Source organism: Branchiostoma floridae, chromosome 16 (genome assembly GCF_000003815.2).
Source record: "Branchiostoma floridae strain S238N-H82 chromosome 16, Bfl_VNyyK, whole genome shotgun sequence".
NCBI classification, from domain to species: domain Eukaryota; kingdom Metazoa; phylum Chordata; class Leptocardii; order Amphioxiformes; family Branchiostomatidae; genus Branchiostoma; species Branchiostoma floridae.
The window spans coordinates 3,154,360-3,176,955 of NC_049994.1; the positions used below are offsets into that span (position 1 = coordinate 3,154,360).

General features: G+C 37.2%; 3 protein-coding genes across 5 annotated transcripts in view; 2 read left to right on the forward strand and 1 right to left on the reverse strand.

Annotated features, from left to right (window-relative positions):
• Positions 1–713: 713 nt before the first annotated feature.
• LOC118403245 (beta-1,3-galactosyltransferase 1-like) lies at positions 714–11,706 on the forward strand. 3 transcript variants are annotated; one of them, XR_004829626.1, is made up of 3 exons: positions 714–868; positions 8,606–10,266; positions 10,523–11,706. XR_004829626.1 is itself a non-coding variant. In XM_035801851.1 (3 exons), exon 3 carries the CDS (start codon positions 8,792–8,794, stop codon positions 10,202–10,204), a length of 1,413 nt encoding a protein of 470 aa, XP_035657744.1. In that variant the 5' UTR covers positions 772–868; positions 1,624–1,686; positions 8,606–8,791; the 3' UTR covers positions 10,205–11,706. The 3 variants fall into 3 exon arrangements, 2 of the variants coding, with proteins under 2 accessions (XP_035657743.1, XP_035657744.1); XM_035801851.1 differs by adding an exon at positions 1,624–1,686 and having other exon boundaries at positions 772–868; positions 8,606–11,706; XM_035801850.1 differs by having other exon boundaries at positions 8,606–11,706.
• Positions 11,707–14,439: 2,733 nt separating this feature from the next.
• LOC118403699 (uracil-DNA glycosylase-like) lies at positions 14,440–18,366 on the forward strand. Its single transcript, XM_035802474.1, has 5 exons — positions 14,440–14,747; positions 15,128–15,339; positions 15,706–15,753; positions 16,342–16,514; positions 17,927–18,366. The coding sequence occupies exons 1-5, from the start codon at positions 14,666–14,668 to the stop codon at positions 18,204–18,206; spliced, it is 795 nt and encodes a 264-aa protein (XP_035658367.1). The 5' UTR covers positions 14,440–14,665; the 3' UTR covers positions 18,207–18,366.
• A 2,125-nt stretch (positions 18,367–20,491) lies between these two features.
• Positions 20,492–22,596, reverse strand: part of LOC118403478 (Werner syndrome ATP-dependent helicase homolog) — a 3,859-nt gene continuing 1,754 nt past the window's right edge. The window contains exons 3-6 of the mRNA XM_035802201.1: positions 22,014–22,168; positions 21,572–21,641; positions 20,812–20,938; positions 20,492–20,527 (exon numbers count right to left, since the gene is read on the reverse strand). Of these exons, the coding sequence (XP_035658094.1) occupies positions 20,492–20,527; positions 20,812–20,938; positions 21,572–21,641; positions 22,014–22,168 (388 nt within the window). The remainder of the gene's footprint in view (positions 20,528–20,811; positions 20,939–21,571; positions 21,642–22,013; positions 22,169–22,596) is intronic.

Genomic DNA, 22,596 nt, shown 5'->3' on the forward strand with positions numbered 1-22,596 from the left:
ACTTGCGAGGAACCAAGGACTGTAGTTGTAGAAATTAAACTTATTGGATAGTTGTAAAAGTGACACAAATGTGGAAGCCGTGAGTGTGGTTACCAACTTTGTTGGTGATGACTTTTACCACACCAGTAACGTTACATGTCTTGAATACAGGAATGAATGCCTTGTAGGCTCTGATACCATGTTTTGTCCCTCTTATTCTTTTTACAACAGTCATAACAACTTTATGGTGCATATTTTTGAAAATGTAGCTATCTTGTTTTTTTCACCCATCTTGTTTTTTTTTGTTTTTTTCGCCCTATCGCACTATTTTTGCAGTCTACAGAGGATGCCATCCATAAAATTTACTTGCTGTGGCCTTAGCTCTGGTAATATCTGCCTGGGCCAGGTCATTGAGGAAATGTAGGAATATCCAATTATTTGTAGGTTTTGCTACATCACAATTCGTAGCACCTCCTGGTTATTTTCTTATTGATTAGTAGATTTCAGCGCCTTCAAAAATTTGATAAAGCTGTTTAATAATAGACCCTCCAATTTTCACTACCCACCTGTGAATTCTATGAACCTGTCGACAGCTGTTCAATCTACCCAGCACCCCCCTAAATTTGCGACTTATTTTTTTATACAAATGAAAATTTTGAATTAAAAACATAATTAATACTATACATAATAATCCTAATAGTAATAGATTATATTTCTGGCAACTTCTATCTTTGTTTTCATGAATGTGTAATGAAATTGTGTAATACTTCACACTGAGTGGGGAGGTTAGAGCATCAGTGGAACAGCGCATGTATAGCTATCCAAGATGGCGGCTGTAATGGCGAGTTTAGCAACTTGAAGACACAAAATCATCTTTCTTATCCTTCAGGTAAGAATTAGACCACAAATTAATCTTTCCAACATTCAATAAGAATATCTAGAATATTCTGAGCTAACTGCGACGTGTGGGTTCGATGTATATCTTGATTTTGAGGAGCTGTTTTGGCTTAATTGTTTTGCCATAATTTTTAGTTCCCTAAATTTTTAGTTCCCAAACGTGGCCGAACCAAACATGCGAAATATTGTTTTTTATGAATAATAAGAACATGAAGTTATTTCAAGGGAACTTAGCACCATCATAACTATATGAATAGATTGCTATAATGTTTCTGTGTTCCTCCAATTATAGATATAACGTTTAAATATGTATAAGTTATAGCTGATACTCGTTTTAGGAACAAGGAAATTATGAACCTTTCAGCTATGGTAAGGAAGTAAATTTTAATACATGCATGACATATTAAAACAGTGTGTTGAATTTAACATCATTTTTAGCGAAATAATAGACGTTAAACATGGACAACAACAACTGCTAGTACTGTAAGTGTAACGATGGAGATGTGGCAAATTGACATATGTTATTAATATTATGATTCACAAATACATGTAAGGTCAAATGCAACACAGGTTTTAAAAATTACCATTGAATAATGGAGAACTTAAAATGATTTTATTTATTTACATCAATTTGTTCTGTCTATGGCCCATCCTAATGCAAAATTTGGTACCTGTCATTGTCAAAAAAGACTAATTTATGACAAGCAATATGCTGACCTAATTATCTATTTCTACCTATTGTATTAGTATTACTAGCTGGAGATGTCAGTCAGGGCTGAGGATAGTGCAGGTTAAAATGGAGCTGTGCAGGTATATTTTTTGTAAATTTTGGTGTCTATGTAGGTCTGCACCTAACATACAAGTTGGTCCATGTATTGGGTTTTATACACAATGTCCTGTAAGGCCTAGAAAAAAAAAATATTGTGTTTCCTGTTTCAGTCCTGAAAAAATTAGGGTCGGTAGGTAGGGATTATCTTTCTTTTTTTTTTGTAATTTATTTTAGGCTATCCAAAAATCTAGTGATACATATTACAATACAGTTGAACAAAGGAAACTGAAATGCATGAAGACACTTGTCTTTCAATGTCAAACTTTGATTTTGTGCACAATAGATACATTAATCCTTCATTAGATAGGACAAGCAGACTGTTTTTACTTCAATAGGAAGCAGGCTGAATAAAAATTCTAACTGGAAGCCATGTGACTTCACTGCCCACCCAAAAAAAAGTCTAGGGTCGGCAGGTTTTTCTAGGGAAGGTAGGGAAACAGGAAACACAACATTTTTTTTCCTAGGCCTAATGCAAGGTAGGGCGGAGGGTGTAAGACCTAGGGGACGTCCATGACGGACTTGGACTTAAGTGACCTGAAAAAATGGTTGGGACAAACAGTACATCAGCTAGAAACCTTGGTCGAAGATAGACGAAGATGGAAAACTTATGAGTTACGTTGATGGCATTGCTGCCCCTACGGCCAGTGAGGCTATGGGACCGGTGAGGTGAATGTAGGTGTACATGTAGATTGATGTTATTAGCTGCATTGACTGGTACCACCTATTAAGAAAAAATAGCAATGGTTCCTGAACAATTTTAGTATGATCCATACAGTCAAACCTGTCTATAGCGGTCGTTCAAGGGGCTGGAGAAATATGGCCACTATAGACAGGTGGCCACTATAGAGAAAATGTTGATTGACCATGAGCAAGCTACACATGATTTCAGTTCCCACTAATCTTTCTCACCAAGTAACATTGTCTCGAACGGTAAATTCACCGACAAAGACTTGCACTTTAAAGTTTAATGCTCAAGGCATGCATACCTTCTGCTACCGCTAAAATGACCCTGTCAGGAACTCTAAATCCTCGCAAACTATAATTTCAAACTCGAAGCAGGGTAACATACGGCTGCAGTATGGTTGCAACAGGCAGTGTTTCTGTATCAACGGGACCGAAAATCGTGTGGCCGTGGCCGCATTGAACAGGTGGCCGCTAAGCCTATTTCTTAATCATTACGAATCCAAGGGACCGAGAATAGTGGCCACTATGGCCAGGTGGCTGCTATGCAAAGGTGGCCGCTAATACATGTACAGGTTTGACTTTACTTCCAAAATTCATAATGGTGCAGGTAAAATTTGTCAGGTGCAGGTAATTTTCAATGTAGAAAAAATTGCAGAAAAAATTTTTTCGAGCCCTGCCAGTGCCATTGCATGACGCATGTTCTTCATTCCCCATGGACAGTATTTTTTAAATATTGATTGTGAACAGTTTTTTAAAAAATGGCTTTCAACAAATGGACGTCTCCTCGGTGTGTAATTTCCTAGTATAAGTATATTTAATCAATTTTGAATGGATTAAATGTATTTTAAGGTTGCAGTCAAGACAATAGTATAGAGCAAAAACAAAAGAATAACCACAAAAATTGAACCAACGCAAATATTTAAAAATTTACAGTACAACAGCAAGACCCCTAAAGACAGCTTTGAGATTGTCTAATGAAAAGTTCACATTACCATATATATGAAAGGTACCCGATCCGAGTATGGTTAAACTTTACCCATAGTGACAATGTGTACACGTTTCAAGGACGCCATGCTCAAGCTTGTAATAATTTTAAGCACATACAGGTAGGGATTATCATTGTTACAGGTAAAGGATATTTGCATTATAACCAAATAGAAAGGTGATATACCCTATTGCTAGATGCTACCTGCTGCTGTACTAGTATTTCATTGTCAAGCTTAAAATGTGTGTGGTGGTCTTAATTTCATGTTTTTTTTTAATGATTTGTGATAAAATGCAAATAAGTACTACATTGTGCCGTCATGTTTAATGCAAACTTCTACAAAAAGCTTCCCCTTTTTTTTCTCCTTTGATTACAATAGTCCCCCAGGTAATTTTTACCCAACAGAAAAGAGACATATGTGACAATAGATGTGGCAAATACCAATGTACTTGTTTCTTGCCAATTTTTTTGTTTATCATGCATGTATTCCATAACAGCTGTCATAAATGCTTCACCTCATACAGTAAATTCAGTTCAGGTTACAAGAAGAGGCATGAAAAGAGGCTTTTTTGTTTGTCTTAGTTTAGCGTCGGAAACCATTCTGGAGTACAGTTGTTAATTCACCGGGCGCGCATATTCACACCTACACTTCTGCTTTAGAGAGGTCATGACAAATGCGGTAAAAATAAAAGTTTAAAACCACTGCAGACATTTGGATATTTACAGTACTAAGTAGTACCAACTAATCTCCAAGCAGACCCTACGATGGCATAAGATAGTACTAAACTGGCCAGGGAGTGTAGTCAGCCAAGAGGTGTACATTTGCCCGGTAGTGAAACACACTCCTAAGCCGGCTTCCCTCCTCTACCAGCTTTTGATACTATCTTATGCTGCCGTAGGATCTGCTTGGAGATTAGTACCAACTTGAGTTGTTTTTCATGCCCTTTCCTGTGCGCTGGAGGAATTTGAATTTTATACATTCAACTTTGAAGCCAGCATGTTTGCTTTGCTCTCAAATAACCTCTGAACTGCCTGAGCACCATACTGTAAATGTATGTTCATCAATCATCCTGTCTTACTCAGTCACCTTTAGCTAATGCCCTGCAATGAGTGAGGAATCATGTTTTTGTAACATAGAAAATTGGAAACATGTTGAACGTAGTGCCTACATGTATATATAGAACCTTCAGCCAGTTCAGGGTTAAGATATCGTGCTTTTTTTTTTTTTTTAAAGTAAAAGGAAAATTAATGATTTTTGGACCAGCCCTGGTACCGTAGATCATTAAATTGCAGTGGTACACCAATGAAAACCCCCTTTTCCCTCCGCCTATAATATATTAAGTTGAACCTGCTGAAAGTATTTAGTCTACACTACAGGACATATCTTTAATCTCTCTGATAAAATACACAAGTCGGAAGTGATTTGTGCCTACGATAACTGGCTTATGGCAACCCAGGGGGCTTGTCTAACCCATTGTGTCTCTCAGCTGCATTGTCTGTCTGAAAACAAGTTTATCTAGTGGTAGGTGTACCCAGACATAATATAATAAGGCCACACCAATTTAATTTCTTGGTTCACGGATTTTTTCATAAAAAATATGGAGCGAGAGGGCGAAAAAAAAAAAAATGTAAAATGGTTGGGGTAAAGGTAACGGCTAATCCAAAACATAAAGAAAAAAAGTTTTCAGCTTGAAAAAAGTACAAAAACACTATTTTTGTACATTAACAGCACCTGTACCCATAGTTTAAGGAGCTTATAATATAAAGGCCAATTTGCTACACCAGAAAGTTGGTGAATGGTTTCATTAATGGTGAAAATTTGCTGAGTAGTAATTTTTATTTTTATTTTTTTTTCCAAAAAATGGGAGCGAGCGAATCCGTGAACCAAGAAATTAAATCGGTGTGGCCTAAGGTCATGAGGTCATGTGAAAAACTTTTTGACCTGGGCTGTCTAAGTGGTTAAACTTCAAGTATTTTCCATTGCACTCTTTGTGTATGGAGACCATATTGTCGATAAAAATTCATTTGTACTTTTCAGCTTACAAAAATACATTTTTAAAATCAATCCCATGTTATTAAATGATGACGTTTTTCCCGAAACTACAGCCTGCATATATTTTTTATGTAGTTACTGTAGATGCCTGTAAGTTCACAGTTATCTAATTTGTTTTTGCAATGGTAAAATTCAAGGGATTAGGTAAATTCAAGGCATTGCTATATATAGTTACTGTAACATACTGCACTGTATTGGAAACACCTTTTTTTAAGTTCTACTGGTAGCTATGTATAGGCTAATTATGTGGGCGAAGCCACACATATAGTTTTCTTACAAGTATTTCACCGGAAATCAGAAACAAATGGAAGCCTCCATGTACTCCATATTTCAAGCTTTTTGATTGGCCTAAAGTCGCACTTTCTCGGTTGTACGTCAGAGGTGAACCTATCAACGCGCAGGACACAATCGGCATCCATTTTGATAATAGCCAATCAAAACTCAGAAAAATGGAAGCTGTTAGCAAATACTCCGCGTTCCCAGCTTTTTGATTGGCCTAAATTCAGACTGTCTCGGGTGTACGTCAGAGCTGGACCTATCAACGCAGAGAACACAAAATGTCATTCGGCATCCAGTTTTATAATAGCAGCTGAGACGCGGCAGTAAATCGGCCATGCATTCAACCAAACAGGCGCTCAAGGAAGAAGTTGCCCGCCACGGAATGAACAAGATTGATAAATTTGCACAGAAAAACATTATCTTCAGAAAATGGGACCTTGGAATCTTGCAAATTAAACAGTGAACGGACGTGTTCAAGCAACGCATTGCATTTGTATACATGTACCTGTTAAAATGCCGGCAACAACGTTACGGCAAGCTTGGCCGAATGGCTAAAGCACCAGCTGCGTTTGCGCTTTTTTCGCTAGGTCAACCCTGGTTCGATTCCGGGCGGGCACAACTTTCTTTTAGTTGTCCTTTTTTTTTCTTTTTTGATATTTACAACAATTTTATCTTGCAAACAGAGCATCGTTCAGTTTACACGCCTTTTTATTTATTTTTTAATTGCCCTGAAAAGACGGCGTTTAAACGGTCGGACGGTCCATGTGGGGAGGGGGGCTCGTCAACGCCTCGGACCATACCGGCAGCCAAATACTGTGTCGTCGATGTCTGTCGCCTGCGGCGTTAAGTCAAATTTGGAATGGAGGCTACGGTACGGTACCGGACCTGATCATGAATTTCAGCTTTATAATTGCTACACAGCACAACCCGTGACGTCAGGTAAAGGCCGAGAATAGGGGTGAAACGAGAATACGGGGCACCTAATGGCAGTTACTATTGTGTGTAAGATAGTTTGACTTAAACTTCAAAAAAGGCCACGGGAAAGACTTGCTGCATTTTCGCGAAAATGTTGTCATTCTAGTTGTTTCTTTTCTTGCGATTTTTCCTTTCTTTTCCCTTCGCCCACATCCTGCATTTTTTCAAAAATGTTGCCTTTCTAGTGTGAAAACTGTGAACCCAAAACTCCTGTAAAAATTTCAAGAACTATAGTATTGCAATTTTCAGATAAAATTTGCTGTGCTGTAAAAGTTGTATTTCTGATATGTTGAATTCCATGATATGAGCATGCCATATATACATTGTATTATTGCAGTTGACTTTAGTTTGTTGTTCCTTAAAACAAATCATATACATGTCAGGGATCAAAGTACTGTTTTGTTGCTACATGCAAAATTGCAAGTTGGCCAAAATTTTACGTGCAATTTGAAAAATTTACATGCAAAATACAACTAGGCAGCAATCGCGACAAGGGTAGCTAGCTTGGATTGGCAAAGTTTGATTACATCGTAGTGAAGCTACCAGAGAAAGTTACCGGCAAAAACAAGAAAAAGAAAAAGACACGTCCATATGTCATTCTGTCTAAGAGTAGGGTGTCTAATTCCTAAGTATTTTTACTATAGGACAGGTATTTCCAACATGCAAGATTCCAAGTTCAGAATATTTTTACGTGCAAATCTTGAAAATTAAGTGCAAATTGCAACTTAAGTATGTGTATTTCGAACCCTGCATGTACCTTAGAAAAAGTTTTCACTTTTCAGATTAACCCAAACAGCAAGCATTTACAGAGTGTTGTGAGAGGAATTTCTATGCTGGGAAAGCCAAAGTTAAACCCTTTTTATGACATGAATGTCTTTCTGTTAGACGATAACAATAAATTATTCAGACAATTGTTTCTATCTAGCTGATGTGAAATCGATGTAGTCTTTTGTGGGGACTATCGCTGATCTGCCTGAATTTGGCATTAAGTAGAATGGTTTATGTTTGTCAGCATATCAGATAAAGATTTTTAAAGGCACAAAAACTGGTATCTTATTGGCATAAGGCTGTTTGGTCTATAGCTAAGTCCTGGTTCAATCCAGTGTTTAATTTGAATCTCCTGACTTACCACTGATGTTTTGTCCTTCGGGAAGGCACTTTTATGTCTTTCTTCACTTTACTCAAAATTAGGGCTGTGTACCTAAATACCCGTACCTGTACCGTACCTAGAAAATTGTTTAGGTATAGGTCCGTACCTAAACATCTGTGTAACTGTACCTGTACCTAAACAAACTAAATCACTATTAAACACTACTTTCTAAGACTGCTGGACAAGTAAATCCCAAGCCAACAATGACAATGGCGATAATCTTGCAGTTGAAACTTAAGAAAACTTGCAAAGAAATTGTTATGAGATTCAAATATGTAATTCCCCATACAAAGATGACAAGAAAAGACAGTTAGCTACATGTTTAACATACATATACTTGGTTAAACTTTTTTTGGTACAGGTGCAGGTCCGGACCTGTACCTTAACCCGTGTACCTGTACCTGTACCTGAAATTTGTTTAGGTACACAGCCCTACTCAAAATAATGTAGAAATGGGTACGGCTATGAGTATGAGAATAAAATCAGAGGGAATTATTTCAAGTTTTACATGTATTCCTGAAACTTACTCAACCTATCAACCATTTGCTTGGTTGATTTTGTCATCTTTTGTATGTATGTAGTCTTTAAGGTCAAGGATTTAATTTACCAGAAATTTTACTTCTGATAATGATAGTAATTATTGATATCAAATTGTACATTCTAGTATTATGATTGGTACTTAGGATAAAATCCTCGCTAGTAACCATTTTTTACAGCATATTTGATACAACATTTTACATGTAGGTGAATGTGTCTTTCTTCTATCATTTCCAGGTGCTGTTCTAGAAAAGAAGTAACTGAGCAATGCAGACATTGGTGTTCCATCTAGGACACCTCCCTTCAACCTAAGGCTGACATTTCTACTATCAAGTCAAGTTCAAGACCTGCCACCCTTTGAAAGTTTGAAGAAGCTAGTGCAAGATCTCATTGTATAAACGAAATAAGCTGAAAGAAAACAAGATGAAGACTATAGTAAAGTTTCAGGTTCTCATTGCCTTCTGTTTGGTTGGCACCGTCTTCATTTTTTCTTACCTTCATCCGGAGATTTATAACTTCAGGAGGACAAACTCCAGTCCCGCGCCCTCCAAACGTAGCCAGACCGTACAGGACGTGCTACATTCTGTACAGGGCGCAGACTTGGTTAACAACACCCGCGGCGAAGCCGCCGCGATCGTAGAAGCGAGCCAAAAGACACCGTTGGATAACCCCTACAACGAGTCCGTTCCCGTCGCGCCAGGCGAAGAAAAGGGTACGGAAGAAAACGATCCCGCGAAAAACGAGGTGTTGCAGAAGGAGGATATTGAGCCACCAGCCGAGGAAAAGAAAACTGAAACGAAAGAGCAGGAGAAAGAAGAAGACAAGAAGGAAGAAATAAAGAAGGAAGAAGAAAAGAAAGAAGAAGAAAAAGAACAAGAAAAGCAGGAAGAGCCTCCTAAGGAAGAACCTAAAGAGGAACCAAAGGAACCTGAAGAAAAGATTGAAGAGAAGAAGCCAGATATTCCCGAACCTAAGAAATCCATAAAGTCAGAGCTAGACCTAAACACGGAGGTTGAATCTGGATCGCACAGAAACCCACACCCCTACAAGTTGACAATGAACCATCCCGACAAGTGTGCGGACCAGGACGTTTTTCTCATCGTGATCATCAGCACCATCCACAAGAACGTAGAGAACCGGCGAGCAATCCGCGAAACGTGGGGCAGCGAGAATAGCGCTCCCGGATTTGTCGTCAAGCGCCTCTTCGCCCTCGGTAAGACCAGCGACCCCAAGATGCAAGCTTTGGTACAAAAAGAAAACGAACAGTTCGGCGACATTATACAAGAAGATTTCGTCGACACCTACCACAACTTGACGCTTAAAACCGTCATGTGCCTCCGATGGGTCTCAAACTACTGCGCCCACTCCAAATTCTTCATGAAAACCGACGACGACATGTACGTGAGCTTTGCGAACCTTGCAAAGGTGCTACAGGCCCTTCCTACTGAGAAAGCTCGCCGGATGGCCATGGGGTATGTGATATCAGGAGCACCAATCCGCAACCCCAAATCTAAGTGGTACATGCCGAAGGAAACGTATCCGGGTAACAAGTACCCGCCCTTCTGTTCGGGAACCGGATACATCGTGTCTACGGACATTTGCGGAGAGCTGTATCGGACATCCTTAGATATGCAATACCTTTATCTAGAAGACGTCTTTGTAGCAACGTGCTTTGAGAAAATCGGTGTGGTGCCACAGGGACATAAGGACTTCCATAACTGGAGGGTGGGGTATAATTATTGTACATATAAGAGGATACTGACAGCACATATGGTGACGCCACCAGAGATGATTAGGATATGGAAGGATCAGAAGGCTCACAATAGGAGATGTTAGCAGCCTTTTGGTCCTTCCTTAGCTCTAGAAGAGTTGGTTTGTTCCAAGGCTTCTCTCTGTACATCCTCCTACACACGGTCTCCGACCGGCTTATCGCTTATCTTGGAACCCTGCTACATGTATCTGTAGGCCCCCCCCTCGGTTACTGACCGCTGCTTATAAATATCCCTTTTGAAAACTGAAAGGCTATTCTCTGATTGGCTGACAGCTGGTTTGTGGCGATGCTCGAAGTAACCGGGGGTGGCCCTTCAGATAGGAGAGTCCCCACATAGGCGATTAGCTGGTTGTGGACCGTGTGTAGGAGGATGCTGTCTGTACAGTACTAAACTATTAGGTACATGTAGTAGCACTCAGTAATTGGCTATGAGGTGTAAGCCAGTTCACTGTTTGAACCCCTTATGCCCAAGTTGAAAGGTGAGGGCCCATAATTTGTAAACAGTTCTTATCAAGACATGTATTATGTTAATACATGTCCAGAAATGTTTTACTAGACTAAGTATGTTATATCTTAGGGGCCTTCAATTTTTACCTATTACCCACAATGCATCACACTATGCATGTGCAGTTCAAACAGTGGAATAGCTTATCATCCACTGTCCTGAGGGATCTCTCCTGTTTTAATTAACAGTGCAATCAATTTGAAAACAAAATTTGAATACAATAATTGAAAATTTAGAAATTTGCCACTCAAAGTGTTTGAAATAACATTTCAAGGGGGTATAATTTCAAAATTGTATCCCTTTTAGAAGTCATCGACCACTAGCCTTTGTCGAATTAAGTAAGCAGACAAAAATTTTGAAAAGGAGAGATCCCTGTCCGCCATATTGAATGGTTAAACCTCCTGGTAGTTGGCAGGTGAATTTGAATTTGTAAAGTGTAAGTTGTAGTCAATGTAATTATGAACCTTAGATACTGTCTACCATGGCTTTTACGTCACATGACCTATAGTGTGTTTGCATGTCATGAACTAGCTTTTGAATGTGGTAAGCAAATTTATGGTTCAAACTGTCCTTAAAGAAATGACGTAATACTAATAATTGTGTAATTATGCAAAGATGAGACCTCTAACTTATAGTTTAAACAGATCTCCTCTAGACCATGCTTAATGTATGTCCAGACATATTTTGTTTATGCGTCAGGGGAATTCAACTTTGACCTTTTACCCACAATACACTTTACTGCATGAGCAGTTTGAACCATGAATACACTTATTGTAGCTACTACCATGCTCAATTACTTTATAGTAACATTGTACATGACAGCAAACACACTACTAGTAGTATATACTCATCATATATTCCAGATTGCTAAAGTGCAATAAAGGCACAAGTATATAACCACTGAACAATGCTGAATTTTGTAAGATAATAAGAGATAATCAATTGTGCAGTACATGTAAGTGCCTATTGTTAGAATATCTACTAATTTAAAAGGCCTTGCTAATTTTATTTTTTTGGTTGGGGGGTATGTGAAAGTAACATTAAGTAGAAAAAGCCTAAGATGAAAACAGTTTGTTTGAAAAAATGCATCTGATTATTAAAATTCTTGAAATTTTCAGTTTTTTGCAAACTTAAAAACTGTACATTTTGTGACTACAGCCCTGACACAAACTTAAGTTAAAACCACTTCAAACACTCAGGGTTGTAGCCAGCACCTGTCCTTCAGTCCTTTGAAGGAATTTTGCAGCTGGGGACTGAAAAAAGTTTTCCCATTCCGTCCTCTGGGACAGACAAAAATTGATATGTAAAGATATGAAAAAAACTGAAACCCATGTGTTCTTCTTCAACAAAACAGATGCAATTGAACAGCTTAGTCTACAAGCAACATTTGCAGGAAATAGTGTTTCAGAGGGTCTTGATTTGAAAATATTCTGGGACCCAGACCCCCTAGAAATGACGCGCAACGTCACGTCATGCCTTCGGTGCTTGATGGGATTCCCATTCAAAATCAAGGGGACTGAAAATGATTTCAGGCTGGCTACAACCCTGCAAACACAACATTCCTTACCATTGAATTATAGGGTTGATGATGGGTAGACTCAAAATGATTTTGCTTTTGATTAGGTTTTCTCACTACTAGCTTAGAGAGCTGTATTGTGTACATGTGCATGTTGTTTAATGCTCTATGCAAGTGTTTTTTTCTGAAGGCTTAGCTTATCTTTCATGTCAGCTTGCAAAATGGATATGCTGGTGGACCCTAGATTTCACAGATTTGATTCCTAGTATTCCTGGCTACACGTTGTGTCCTTGGAAAAGTCACTCGCAACACAAATCTTCTCATTTCATGCACCCAGGTGAAAGAATGGGTAATTGACTTGGGTTGGGGAGGTAAAAGGCCTGAAATGAGATAGAGGGATTGGCTCTGCCTTCCACGTTCACTAGACACAGTTCTTGAAATGGTTTATTTTTTTCAATGCCAAAAGAAAATGTATCATCTTCTCATATGATCACATAATATACTGTTGTTTTCAGTGAATACATTATGATTATTCAATCCATCAACTTTCAAGCTATATTGTATGTTGGTATAACATTTTTGAAATGAGGTTATTGGTTTGGTTGTTGATTGCAAATTAAAAGAGAATGGCAGTGTCTTTACAATTTGTAAGGATGATGACAATTTTATTGTTGAACGGCATTTTGTTTGCACTCACATAAACACACTGTACACACAGGAGAAAGTGGTAAAATGTATTGACAAGGGAACATTATATATACATAATTAGATAGCATCTTAGGGCTATATTAACAATGGGCAATTTGACTTCTATGTTGTGGATATAAGGTTATTTTACTATATTTCATTACTAATCAGAGCTGTGTAAAATAAGATGAAAATTTGGTGAACTTAATGTAAATGGTGAACTTTTTGAGGATAACAATAAAAAGTATATTATTATGCCATATGAGTTTAGTTGTATTTTTTGCCAGCAACCACCATAGCTAGCACATTCATGATCCACAGTCTAGTACATTGTAGGTTCTTTAATTCATATCAAATTAATAAAAAATAGTTGTCGGAATTGCTCCGATTTTTCTGAAAATAAAATTCATGTTTTAAGTAATTATAAAGGCACTATTACAACTTTCCAGTACAATTATTAAGTGCAAAATGCCTATTATAGTAACCAGTTAATCGAGTTGACAAGCTCCTCACAAAGAATACATTTATCATTATATTTGCAGTATAATTGTTTTCATTTATATCAAGGAGCTTTTTGATAAAATCTCCTTGTTTATATCATATTGTCAACAAATTGGCAGCTTTTTTTCATGACGAAAATTTATCCTTTAGAATTTGTATAGGCCCTTATCATTACCCAAGACTTTTTGCAAATCTAAATTTTGAAAGCTCTTTAATACACATTCAGGAATTCATACAACAATTGTTTTAAACATAAATTGTATGGTAATCTGTACCACATGAAGAATACAAAATGTAGCACTGGGCACCCCCCCCCCCCTTTGTTAAAGTGTATCAGTCCAGGGTTGAAAGGTCACCAGACTGTTGTTGATGCAGAGTGAAAGGATGGGGTCATTGACCCCCCATTGTACTGTGATGTACATTGTACATTGGCAGCAGCACACCTTAGCTACAACAGGCAGTCATCTTCACATTCCTGGTTTGTATTATGCACATTAATTACCATTCTCATGTAAGAAAATGACATGATTATTAGGTATCCTCTTCATCTGCTTGAATATTGGTATATTATCTGGTCTAATGTGTTTACAATTTGACAGCAATCTCTACATTTTGTTACTTCCTGGTTATACAATGTTACTGTTAGCTTTGAGCGTACACAGTCCTGTGTTAAGATTTACATGTATCGGATTGACAAATAATTTTCTTGATGTCACTGTAATCTCGCATAATGTATAGCCTAATGATATTATTCTCTGTTAATGTTAGCAATAATGTAAATGAGAATACTCTCTAACAATTCTAAATGTTCACATTTTTTATTGTTCATAATAGATCTATCTGTATATGCTCTGTGTATAATGACACTTGACTACGCATGAAATATAACATAAGTTTTGTTCCATTACATATTTATGTTCCAATGTGATTAAGTCCACTATGAATTATTAAAGTAACATTTTAATAGTCAAATTAGAACCACCCATATCCTTGACAAAAGGCAAACATTCAGAACATTCAACTCAAAACTTTGTTGATTATTTTCATGGTATAATCCTCCTCATATATACGCATGGTCCCCAACGGCTAGCCAACTCAGCCTATTGGGGAGTTTCGACCAACTGTGGTCCCTCTGCGTAGGAGAACGGGTAAAATGGATCATTGTAATTTGTAATTATGAATACACAGTGGACATATCACTGTTAAAAACAGCTAAAACATTCAGTATCTGCATGATGGCTGTTAGATTTGAGTCTATGTCTCTGTGTTTTATGTCCAAGTATTTTACCAGTACGTTGACAGTGCGCACACTGACCCATGCCTCCTAAGAAGAGAAAAGCTGTTGCGGAATCAACTTCCAAGGCTAAAGTGGCAAAGAAGAATGATTCAAAAGGAAAAGGTATGACACTACTTTGTACCTTGACTTGTTTAACCTTTAATATCTTATCATTACAAACCTTTTTGTTTACCTTCACATCGTCTTGCCTAACAAATAAAGCCGTTAATTATTATTATTTTTTTTACATTAAATACATTTTGTATATTAGCATACATGTACATGTACAATGTATATGCATGTATGGTGACCAGCCCCTCCATCTTTGTCCTGCCACTTGCTATACCTTAGATATTTAAATACCACAGGCTGTCTTCTACCTTACCAGTTACTATCATGGTAACAGCTATCAAACCTTTTTTGTTTGTTTGTTTTGGAACAGAAGAAGACAAATAAACAAAGCATATTTACATGTAGATATATGTCTGTATCATATTTTTCAGAAAAGAAAGGTGGAGCATCTTCAGCAGGTTCCTTGGATCTGTCCTCATTTCTTAAAGATGACACGTGGAAGGAAAGACTGAAGGAAGAATTTGAGAAAGATTACTTTAAGGGCATTGAGGAATCCTTGTCTGCTGACTATGCAAAAGGAGAGGAAATTTTCCCACCAAAGGATCTTATCTTCAATGCGTTCAACCTTACACCAATAGACAAGGTTAGGTCAAGAAGCATAATATGTCTATCTCTGTTATTCACTTAGTCTAGATCATTCATTACAGCTTAAGATAGCGTGGCAATAGCAGTTTGGCCATTGAGAGTCAGAACAAGTGCCTGAGTGTCTGTTTAAATAGTATTTCCATTTTATTTTGTTTACCAGCAGGGTATTATACAATGTATTTGACACATCTGGAGCTATTGAGGGTCTTGTGCTACTTATCAATGGAAAAATTGATTGGTTCCTTGATTATGCATTTTTCAAATTATTCTATCAATCTAATCTTTTTCTGTCTTTCCAGTAGTATACAGTACAATCATGCATTTCAGTTTTCAATGTTTTATCAGCCAATATTTTGTGCTCCAGGTTAAGGTGGTTCTCCTTGGACAAGACCCTTACCATGATGTTGACCAGGTCAGGTCAAAATTACTGCTGTTTATAATGATGTATTGTAAATCCATCTTTCCAAACATTAAATTGAGCGGAATATACTGTTTATCAAGTTTGCCATCATAACAATTCTGTTGTACAATGCAATCATTTCTCTTGATTTTGCAATTACAGAGCAGGGCTCGAAATACTGGGTGCATGTGCACCCAATTGCGTCCAAAATTGGAACTGTGGGTGCACAGGGTGCACCCAAATATTATCTTAGGTCTATGTATGTTAAGATATCAAGTATACTAGTATACATCATAGTCTTGACATCTAAGTGTTAGAAAGATAATAAAAATGTCTGTCATGTTACTTAACAATTTGATAGCTTGTACTAAGTTTTGCTATTAGGTTTCCTTGACATTCTACGTAAATTTAAGTGGTGCACCCAAAAATTTTTGAGTGCACCCAATTTGTTAAGCTGGGTGCACCGGTGCACCGGTACCTAACCCCAAAAGTGAATTTCGAGCCCTGCAGAGTCAGACACACACGCAAAAAATATGCTACAACTACATGTAGTAATTTTCATGATTAACAGAATTATTGCTCTGTACATCTTCTGTATAGGCACACGGATTGTCCTTCTCAGTCCGTCCTGGTGTGAAGATTCCTCCTTCTCTCAAAAACATCTACAAGGAGCTGAGTTCTGACATTCCAGGATTTACCGCTCCCCATCACGGCTGTCTGGAGAAGTGGGCTAAAGAAGGAGTCCTACTTCTGAACGCTACTCTAACTGTACAGTAAGTATCAACAGAACTGCAGTTTGTAGTTAATGATAAGTAGAATACAGTACTTACGCCAAAAAGTAGTTACTCAAGCAGCTGGATATAGTTTTGAAACGGTCAGACGTTTCGGATAGAATCCACTATCCTTCGTCAGTGACACTGAAGTGATCTGGAAGAAACAAGTCTTTTCTACTCTAACTATGAATGAAGACAATTTCAGATGTCCAATAGGAAACGTTGTAAGACAATTCAGACTGAAGACAATTTGGATTCCAAAGGATAGCAAGGCTAAGACACAGTTAGTAAAACAACAGGAGCTAATTGACTCATTTGCACAAACCATATCCAGTTGCTTGAGTAACTACTTTTTGGCGTATCTTATTACCTGGATGTCTAACCTACATCGAAGAATACAGTACTTGATTATATTACTCAGTACTGTTGGGATCGCTAGAGACTGTTGCAATGGCCGAGTGAGTAGAGTGTTAGCCTTGCATTCAGTAGGTCGTGAGTTCGATCCCGGCCGAGTCATAACAAAGACTCTGAACATGGTACGTGCTGCTTTCTTTGCTTAGCACTTAGCACTAATGAGGAAGAGTATGGAAGTTAAACACACATCACTACCAGCGGACCAGCCCCCTGCTGTAGTGACTTGCACAAATGTGTGGCCCCAGGGCTTTGAAGTGGAGATGGGCGCCACCCTAAGCATCTGCATAGATGCACGGGCAACTTTTACTTTTTTTTAAACTGTTGGGATACCTGGCACGGGTAGGTGGCAGTCGGACAATCATCACAAGCAAAATTTGTCCTGCGGGTTCACCCTAGCTAGTTAGACTCCACACTTGATAATGTAATTTTAAATAACAGCAGTGTGTTTGGCCTGCCATGCAGTGGTCCTGGGTTCAAATCCATTGAAAAAGGCATTTTGCATGACTTTTCCTCACTTCACTCAGGTGAAAATGCCTAGCTTCCTCGTGTAGGACATTAAGTATAGGACACTTTGACGCTCAAAAGAAAGTTATGAGGTTGTTCAGCCTATTAACTGCTACATGTATATGATCAGCTCCACTTATCATAAGCTATACAGATATCAAAATAGACTTTGATTACTTCCAAGTACTATTTTCAAACATAATTTGGACATTTTTAGTATCTACATTCAATTTTCGGTATCAGCAACTTGATGCCAATGTCACCATGATTACTGGTAAAGTAGCCTGTGGTGTTTGATTACATTATGTAGTAAGTGGTAGGACAAAGCTAGTGGAGCTGGTCACAATATTGTGACTTTTTCATTAAACAATTAAAAGAGCATTTTGGCTACACCATTTGAAGGAAAACATTTTCAATTGTAACTGCTTGCAAATGTTACTTTAAATTATAAATAATCTAAATTATATTTGAAATTCCTTAATTATCTTCTCCAGGGCCCACAAGCCAAACTCCCACGCTAAGATTGGCTGGCAGAAGTTCACCGATGCTGCCATCAAGGCTGTGAGTGACCACACCCAGGGGGTGGTGTTTCTACTGTGGGGAGGGTTTGCTCACAAGAAGGAGAAACTAGTGGACATGACCAAACACCGAGTGGTCAAGACTGCCCACCCGTCCCCACTGTCCGCCAGCAAGTTCAAGGACTGCAAGTGTTTCTCAAGGGTTAATTTGGCCTTGAAGGAACTTGGTAAAGAAGAAGTAGATTGGTCCTTATAATTTATCAAATTCAAGCGAGTTTTTGTTTACATCCGAGGTATATTTAACAACTCGTAAGCAAAGGATTATAGCAGATTGGATTAAGCATTATTATCATTGTTGTTCGAATTAGCAGATCAGATCTGTAATTGATTATATATACTAAGTGAATATTTTTAATATCTGCTTTTTGCTTTAACCGCTGTATCATCATGATCACGTGTACCGATTAATCATTAAAATAAAAACTTTACTTCTAATTTTTTTATAGCAGACTGACTCATTGTTAATAACATTAGGAGTACATGTAACTGTTACAGAAAAATCAACAGTCTGAGAATGTTCTTGTTTAACAAAGCATGTTGTAGATATTTTCAAAACTACAGAACTTGAGCCATTCTTCAATGACAGTATAATCAATAATCTCCAAGCAGATCCTACAGTGCCATAAGATAGTATCAAAGCTGGCCAAGGAGTGTAGCCGGCTTAGGGAGTCAAACGGGAAGTTTGATACTATACATTACGCACCGTGGATCTGGTTGGAGATTAATAATCAATGTATTATGGATTCTTCCTGACAGTGTATGAAACTAGCAGTTTATACTGATCAAATTGTAAAGTCATTACTGTACAAAATTGACAATATGTCATTGATGTCATGGCTAAGCCTTGTATGTGGCAGAATCAGTGATAGCAGCAGACTTTTCTGTTTATAGTTCCTTAGAAAATCATAAATAATTATGTATATATAAGAGAGGTTAAACAATTGCAGCTGCTGCAGAAATACTATAATTATTATGCATGAAATGTAACATAATATATCATGACTGCATTTTGAAAGGGTTAAATGGCAAACTATGAATGAAAACATTTCAATATATCTTAACATGTATTCTCAATATATACATTAAATGCAAACGTTATATGTATCATGTCAGTCGCACTCAAACTAACAAAATCATCAATTATCGTTGCCTCAATATGGCTAAATCCATTTGAAAACAGTATATTATACAATATGTAAGTTACCCCATGAATAAAGGGGAACTTTAAGTGTTAAGTTTTAATTATATTATATTCAATGTTAGCACATATTTGTAGCCCAAGAGTAGCTGGGTAACCTACAACGTACATTTTGTAGATCTTATACATTGCAATGTATCATGTCAAGAACAAATAAATACATAAAAAAAAACAATGCTCTGTTGTCATACTAAAATAAAAAGGAAGTTATGGAAATCAACATCCTTTTCTTGCATTATAATCATTTCTCATTTCACTTTTACTTCCTTGCTTCATAGTTTCTTGTTATTATTTACACTTTTCTTTCATGTTTTGTGTCTGTAGGAAGATTTTTCATTTTCTGTCCTCACCACCTTTACCTGTTGTCTGTGTCAACTTGGTATAAAGAAGAAGACCAGCCTGAAAAAAATAGCAGTGAAAATTATCCTTCTTATAGGCTAATAATAGATAAAGTTGGTGTACAACAACATACACAAAATCTTTGAGATACTTTCAAAGTTAACTTTGTGGGTAACACTGGGAAATTTCAATGAACAATATGACCAAGTTAGAATATAACAACTTACTACATGACTGTACATTGCATGGCTATAAAGCACACCAAAACAATAGTGTACTTAAACTAGTACTGTAGTGACTACTCTCCAAGCAGAGGTTAAGCTCTGGCTGTTTTTAAACGTTTTTTAGTCATTTTTATCAGGCTTTCTTTTTTGTATTGTATCTTGTAAATGTCAAAACCTAGCCTAACCTTTGCTTAGAGGGTGGTAGTATTAGGCTCCTAAAGTATTGACCTTACAATATTGGATGTCTGTCCATTGTCACCACAAGTTGACAGTTACACCCTGGCAACTATGAACTTCACTTCCTATTGCTGTTAACTCTAACCTTCAATTTCTGTCAGACTAAGGTGAACATTAAATTAGAGCATGTGGAAAATATGAAAATTCAGAAAAGCAGACAAACAAACAGATATGGAAAACAAAATTATACATGTGAACTTTCATTTATGGACTTGGGGTAATAGTTTAGGATGGGAAGGTTTGGTACCTACATAAGCATCTGCTGCAGCATACTGTTGTTGTGTAGCAGTAAGTGGGTACCGTCTCCAGTCACTCTTTCTAACTCCTGGGTCCTTATCCAGTCGTTGCTTTAACTAAACAAGAATGAATTTGATTTATGAAGGGTAAATATCACAGAAAACAATATGCAATCTCTACAACATAATCAAAATTTGAATTTTTTTTCTGGATGTTTAGAGTGACATCATATTTTTCAGCATAATACTATACACTGTCAGGCAGAACGTCAAGCACATCTAACTGGAAAAAACAGTTGAGCATGTCAAAGTCACTAAGTCATTAGGATTGTATGCAAATAACACAAATTGATACTTGATGGACATGCTGTTACTCCCTCTCATTGGTCAAACTGCAATTTGCCATTCCCTCATTGGCTGAAAATGTTTATTGCATTAAGGCATTCACAGGGTTGGTTTATTCTTTTTGAGGCAGTATAGTAATTTTCAGCTACCCAATTTATTGCTGAATTTGACAAAAGATTTTGAACAAACATATATTCAAAAAGTATTGATGTAAAAAGTTACCACATATTTGCAGAGGTTATCGAGGCTCCAGATTTCTGCACTCCGAGTGTTCTGATTGGCCAGACTGGACAGGTCCATGCCTCCCTTCATGTTAACGTCGAAGTCACGTAGCAGTTTCCTCACATCCCTGTAGTGAACAAAACTTTTGACATTATCTCTTCAACACTTAGTGGTAGTAGTGTGGAGTAACAGCAGGGTGTTAAAGTATTGTATTTCAATACTAGTAAGTAGATGGATGGATGGATAGACGGATGGATGGACGGACGGACAGATGGAAGGTCGGATGGATGAATGTCATAACTAAACTTAACCCCATAAGTTACCAGCGGTCCTGAGTCTGATTCCGTTGAAATGCCACCAATCTTGTGCCCTTGAGAAACTAGCACTTATCCCAACTGTCCTAACTTCACTTACTATGTCATATGTTCTTTCCTCACTTTACTCAGGTGGAAATAAGTACCTAGCCATCCTTCAGGACCATCAGAGTTATGTCTTCTCCCCTTGAGTGGGTGATTGTATCGTTTTTGAAAAACTTTTATTTAATTTACAATAATAACTACTGTAAATGCAGAAACTTTCGTGGTGGTTTAATGTTCCATGGCAGTAAGAGACTCCAGTGCCTAGTGCTACCGCGAACTTAAAACCACTGCGAAAAATGCTTTTCCAGCTACCACAAAATTATATCCCCGCGAATTTAAATGCATTTACAGTATTTGATTGATTGATTCAATTGTAATACGACAAAGCAATGCTTTCTTACCCTTGAATGCCAACTCCAACTTTCTTGATAGATTCAGTCTCAAGAAGCTTCTTCAGTCCCCCAGGAAAGCCTTAATGAAAACAGCATCCTTAATACTGTGGTCAATAACTGAGTAAAGCGATGGGCATGATTTATTATATAAGGAGACTGAGTGATGAAGTCGTTTTGTATTTCATTTTTATTCACCGAAGAAATTGTTTTAATGGGAGATGTTGAGAAAATTTGGTGTCCTGGAACAAAACATTGTAACAAAAGTACTTCCAATGGTAAAATCCAAATTCGATATACAAATAATTATTGACAACAGCCCACTTTAAGTGCCTGCGAATAATTTGATTGAAGCTTGGGAAATAACAGCAGAAGCCTGTGTGATAAAGAGTTGAAAACACCTGAATAAAACGTTTTCGTGACCCACATATGACATCAAGTATGATATACCTACCAGGCATACAGGACAGGTGAAACAGGTAACACTTATTGTGAGAGGTACAGAGTTGGAGCAGTGCTGTCTTCTCTTCTTTCCCTACTGTGTATGTTACCGGCCACTCTATATCAAACCCTAGAACACAGCTATAGTCAGCAGTTGATGAGGTAGTCCTGCAAGGAAACAATTATAACAAATTATAACAATATTGTGAAATGATGAGATCCTCATACTAGTAGTTGAAATAGGAATGATTAAGTAGGAGTGATAAATATAACTAAAAAGGACATGACAATTGAAAATTTAGCTATTACAATAATTCATTATGAATTAGGTACTAGGTGGATGGATGGATGGATGTAGTTTTTTTTTTTTTTTTTTATTTTTTTTGTTTTTTTTTTATTTTTTTTTATTTTTTTTTCGTGTTTTTTTTTTTTTGTTTATTTTTTAATTTATTTATTTATATTTTTTTTATTTTTTTTTATTTGAGATTTATTTTTTTTTTTTTTTTTTTTTTATTTTTTCCTTTTTTTTTTTTTTTTTTTTTTTTTAATTTTTATTCTCTCTTTTTATCCTCTTTCCCTCCTTTTTTTACCCCCTC

Bases quoted from the DNA above. Each gene is read 5' to 3' on its own strand.
- LOC118403245 (XM_035801850.1), top strand. From the start codon at position 8,792: ATGAAGACTATAGTAAAGTTTCAGGTTCTCATTGCCTTCTGTTTGGTT.
- LOC118403699 (XM_035802474.1), top strand. From the start codon at position 14,666: ATGCCTCCTAAGAAGAGAAAAGCTGTTGCGGAATCAACTTCCAAGGCT. The intron at 15,340-15,705 runs GTTAGGTCAAGA...TTTGTGCTCCAG, and splicing joins ACCTTACACCAATAGACAAG to GTTAAGGTGGTTCTCCTTGG. The intron at 15,754-16,341 runs GTCAGGTCAAAA...TCTTCTGTATAG, and splicing joins CTTACCATGATGTTGACCAG to GCACACGGATTGTCCTTCTC.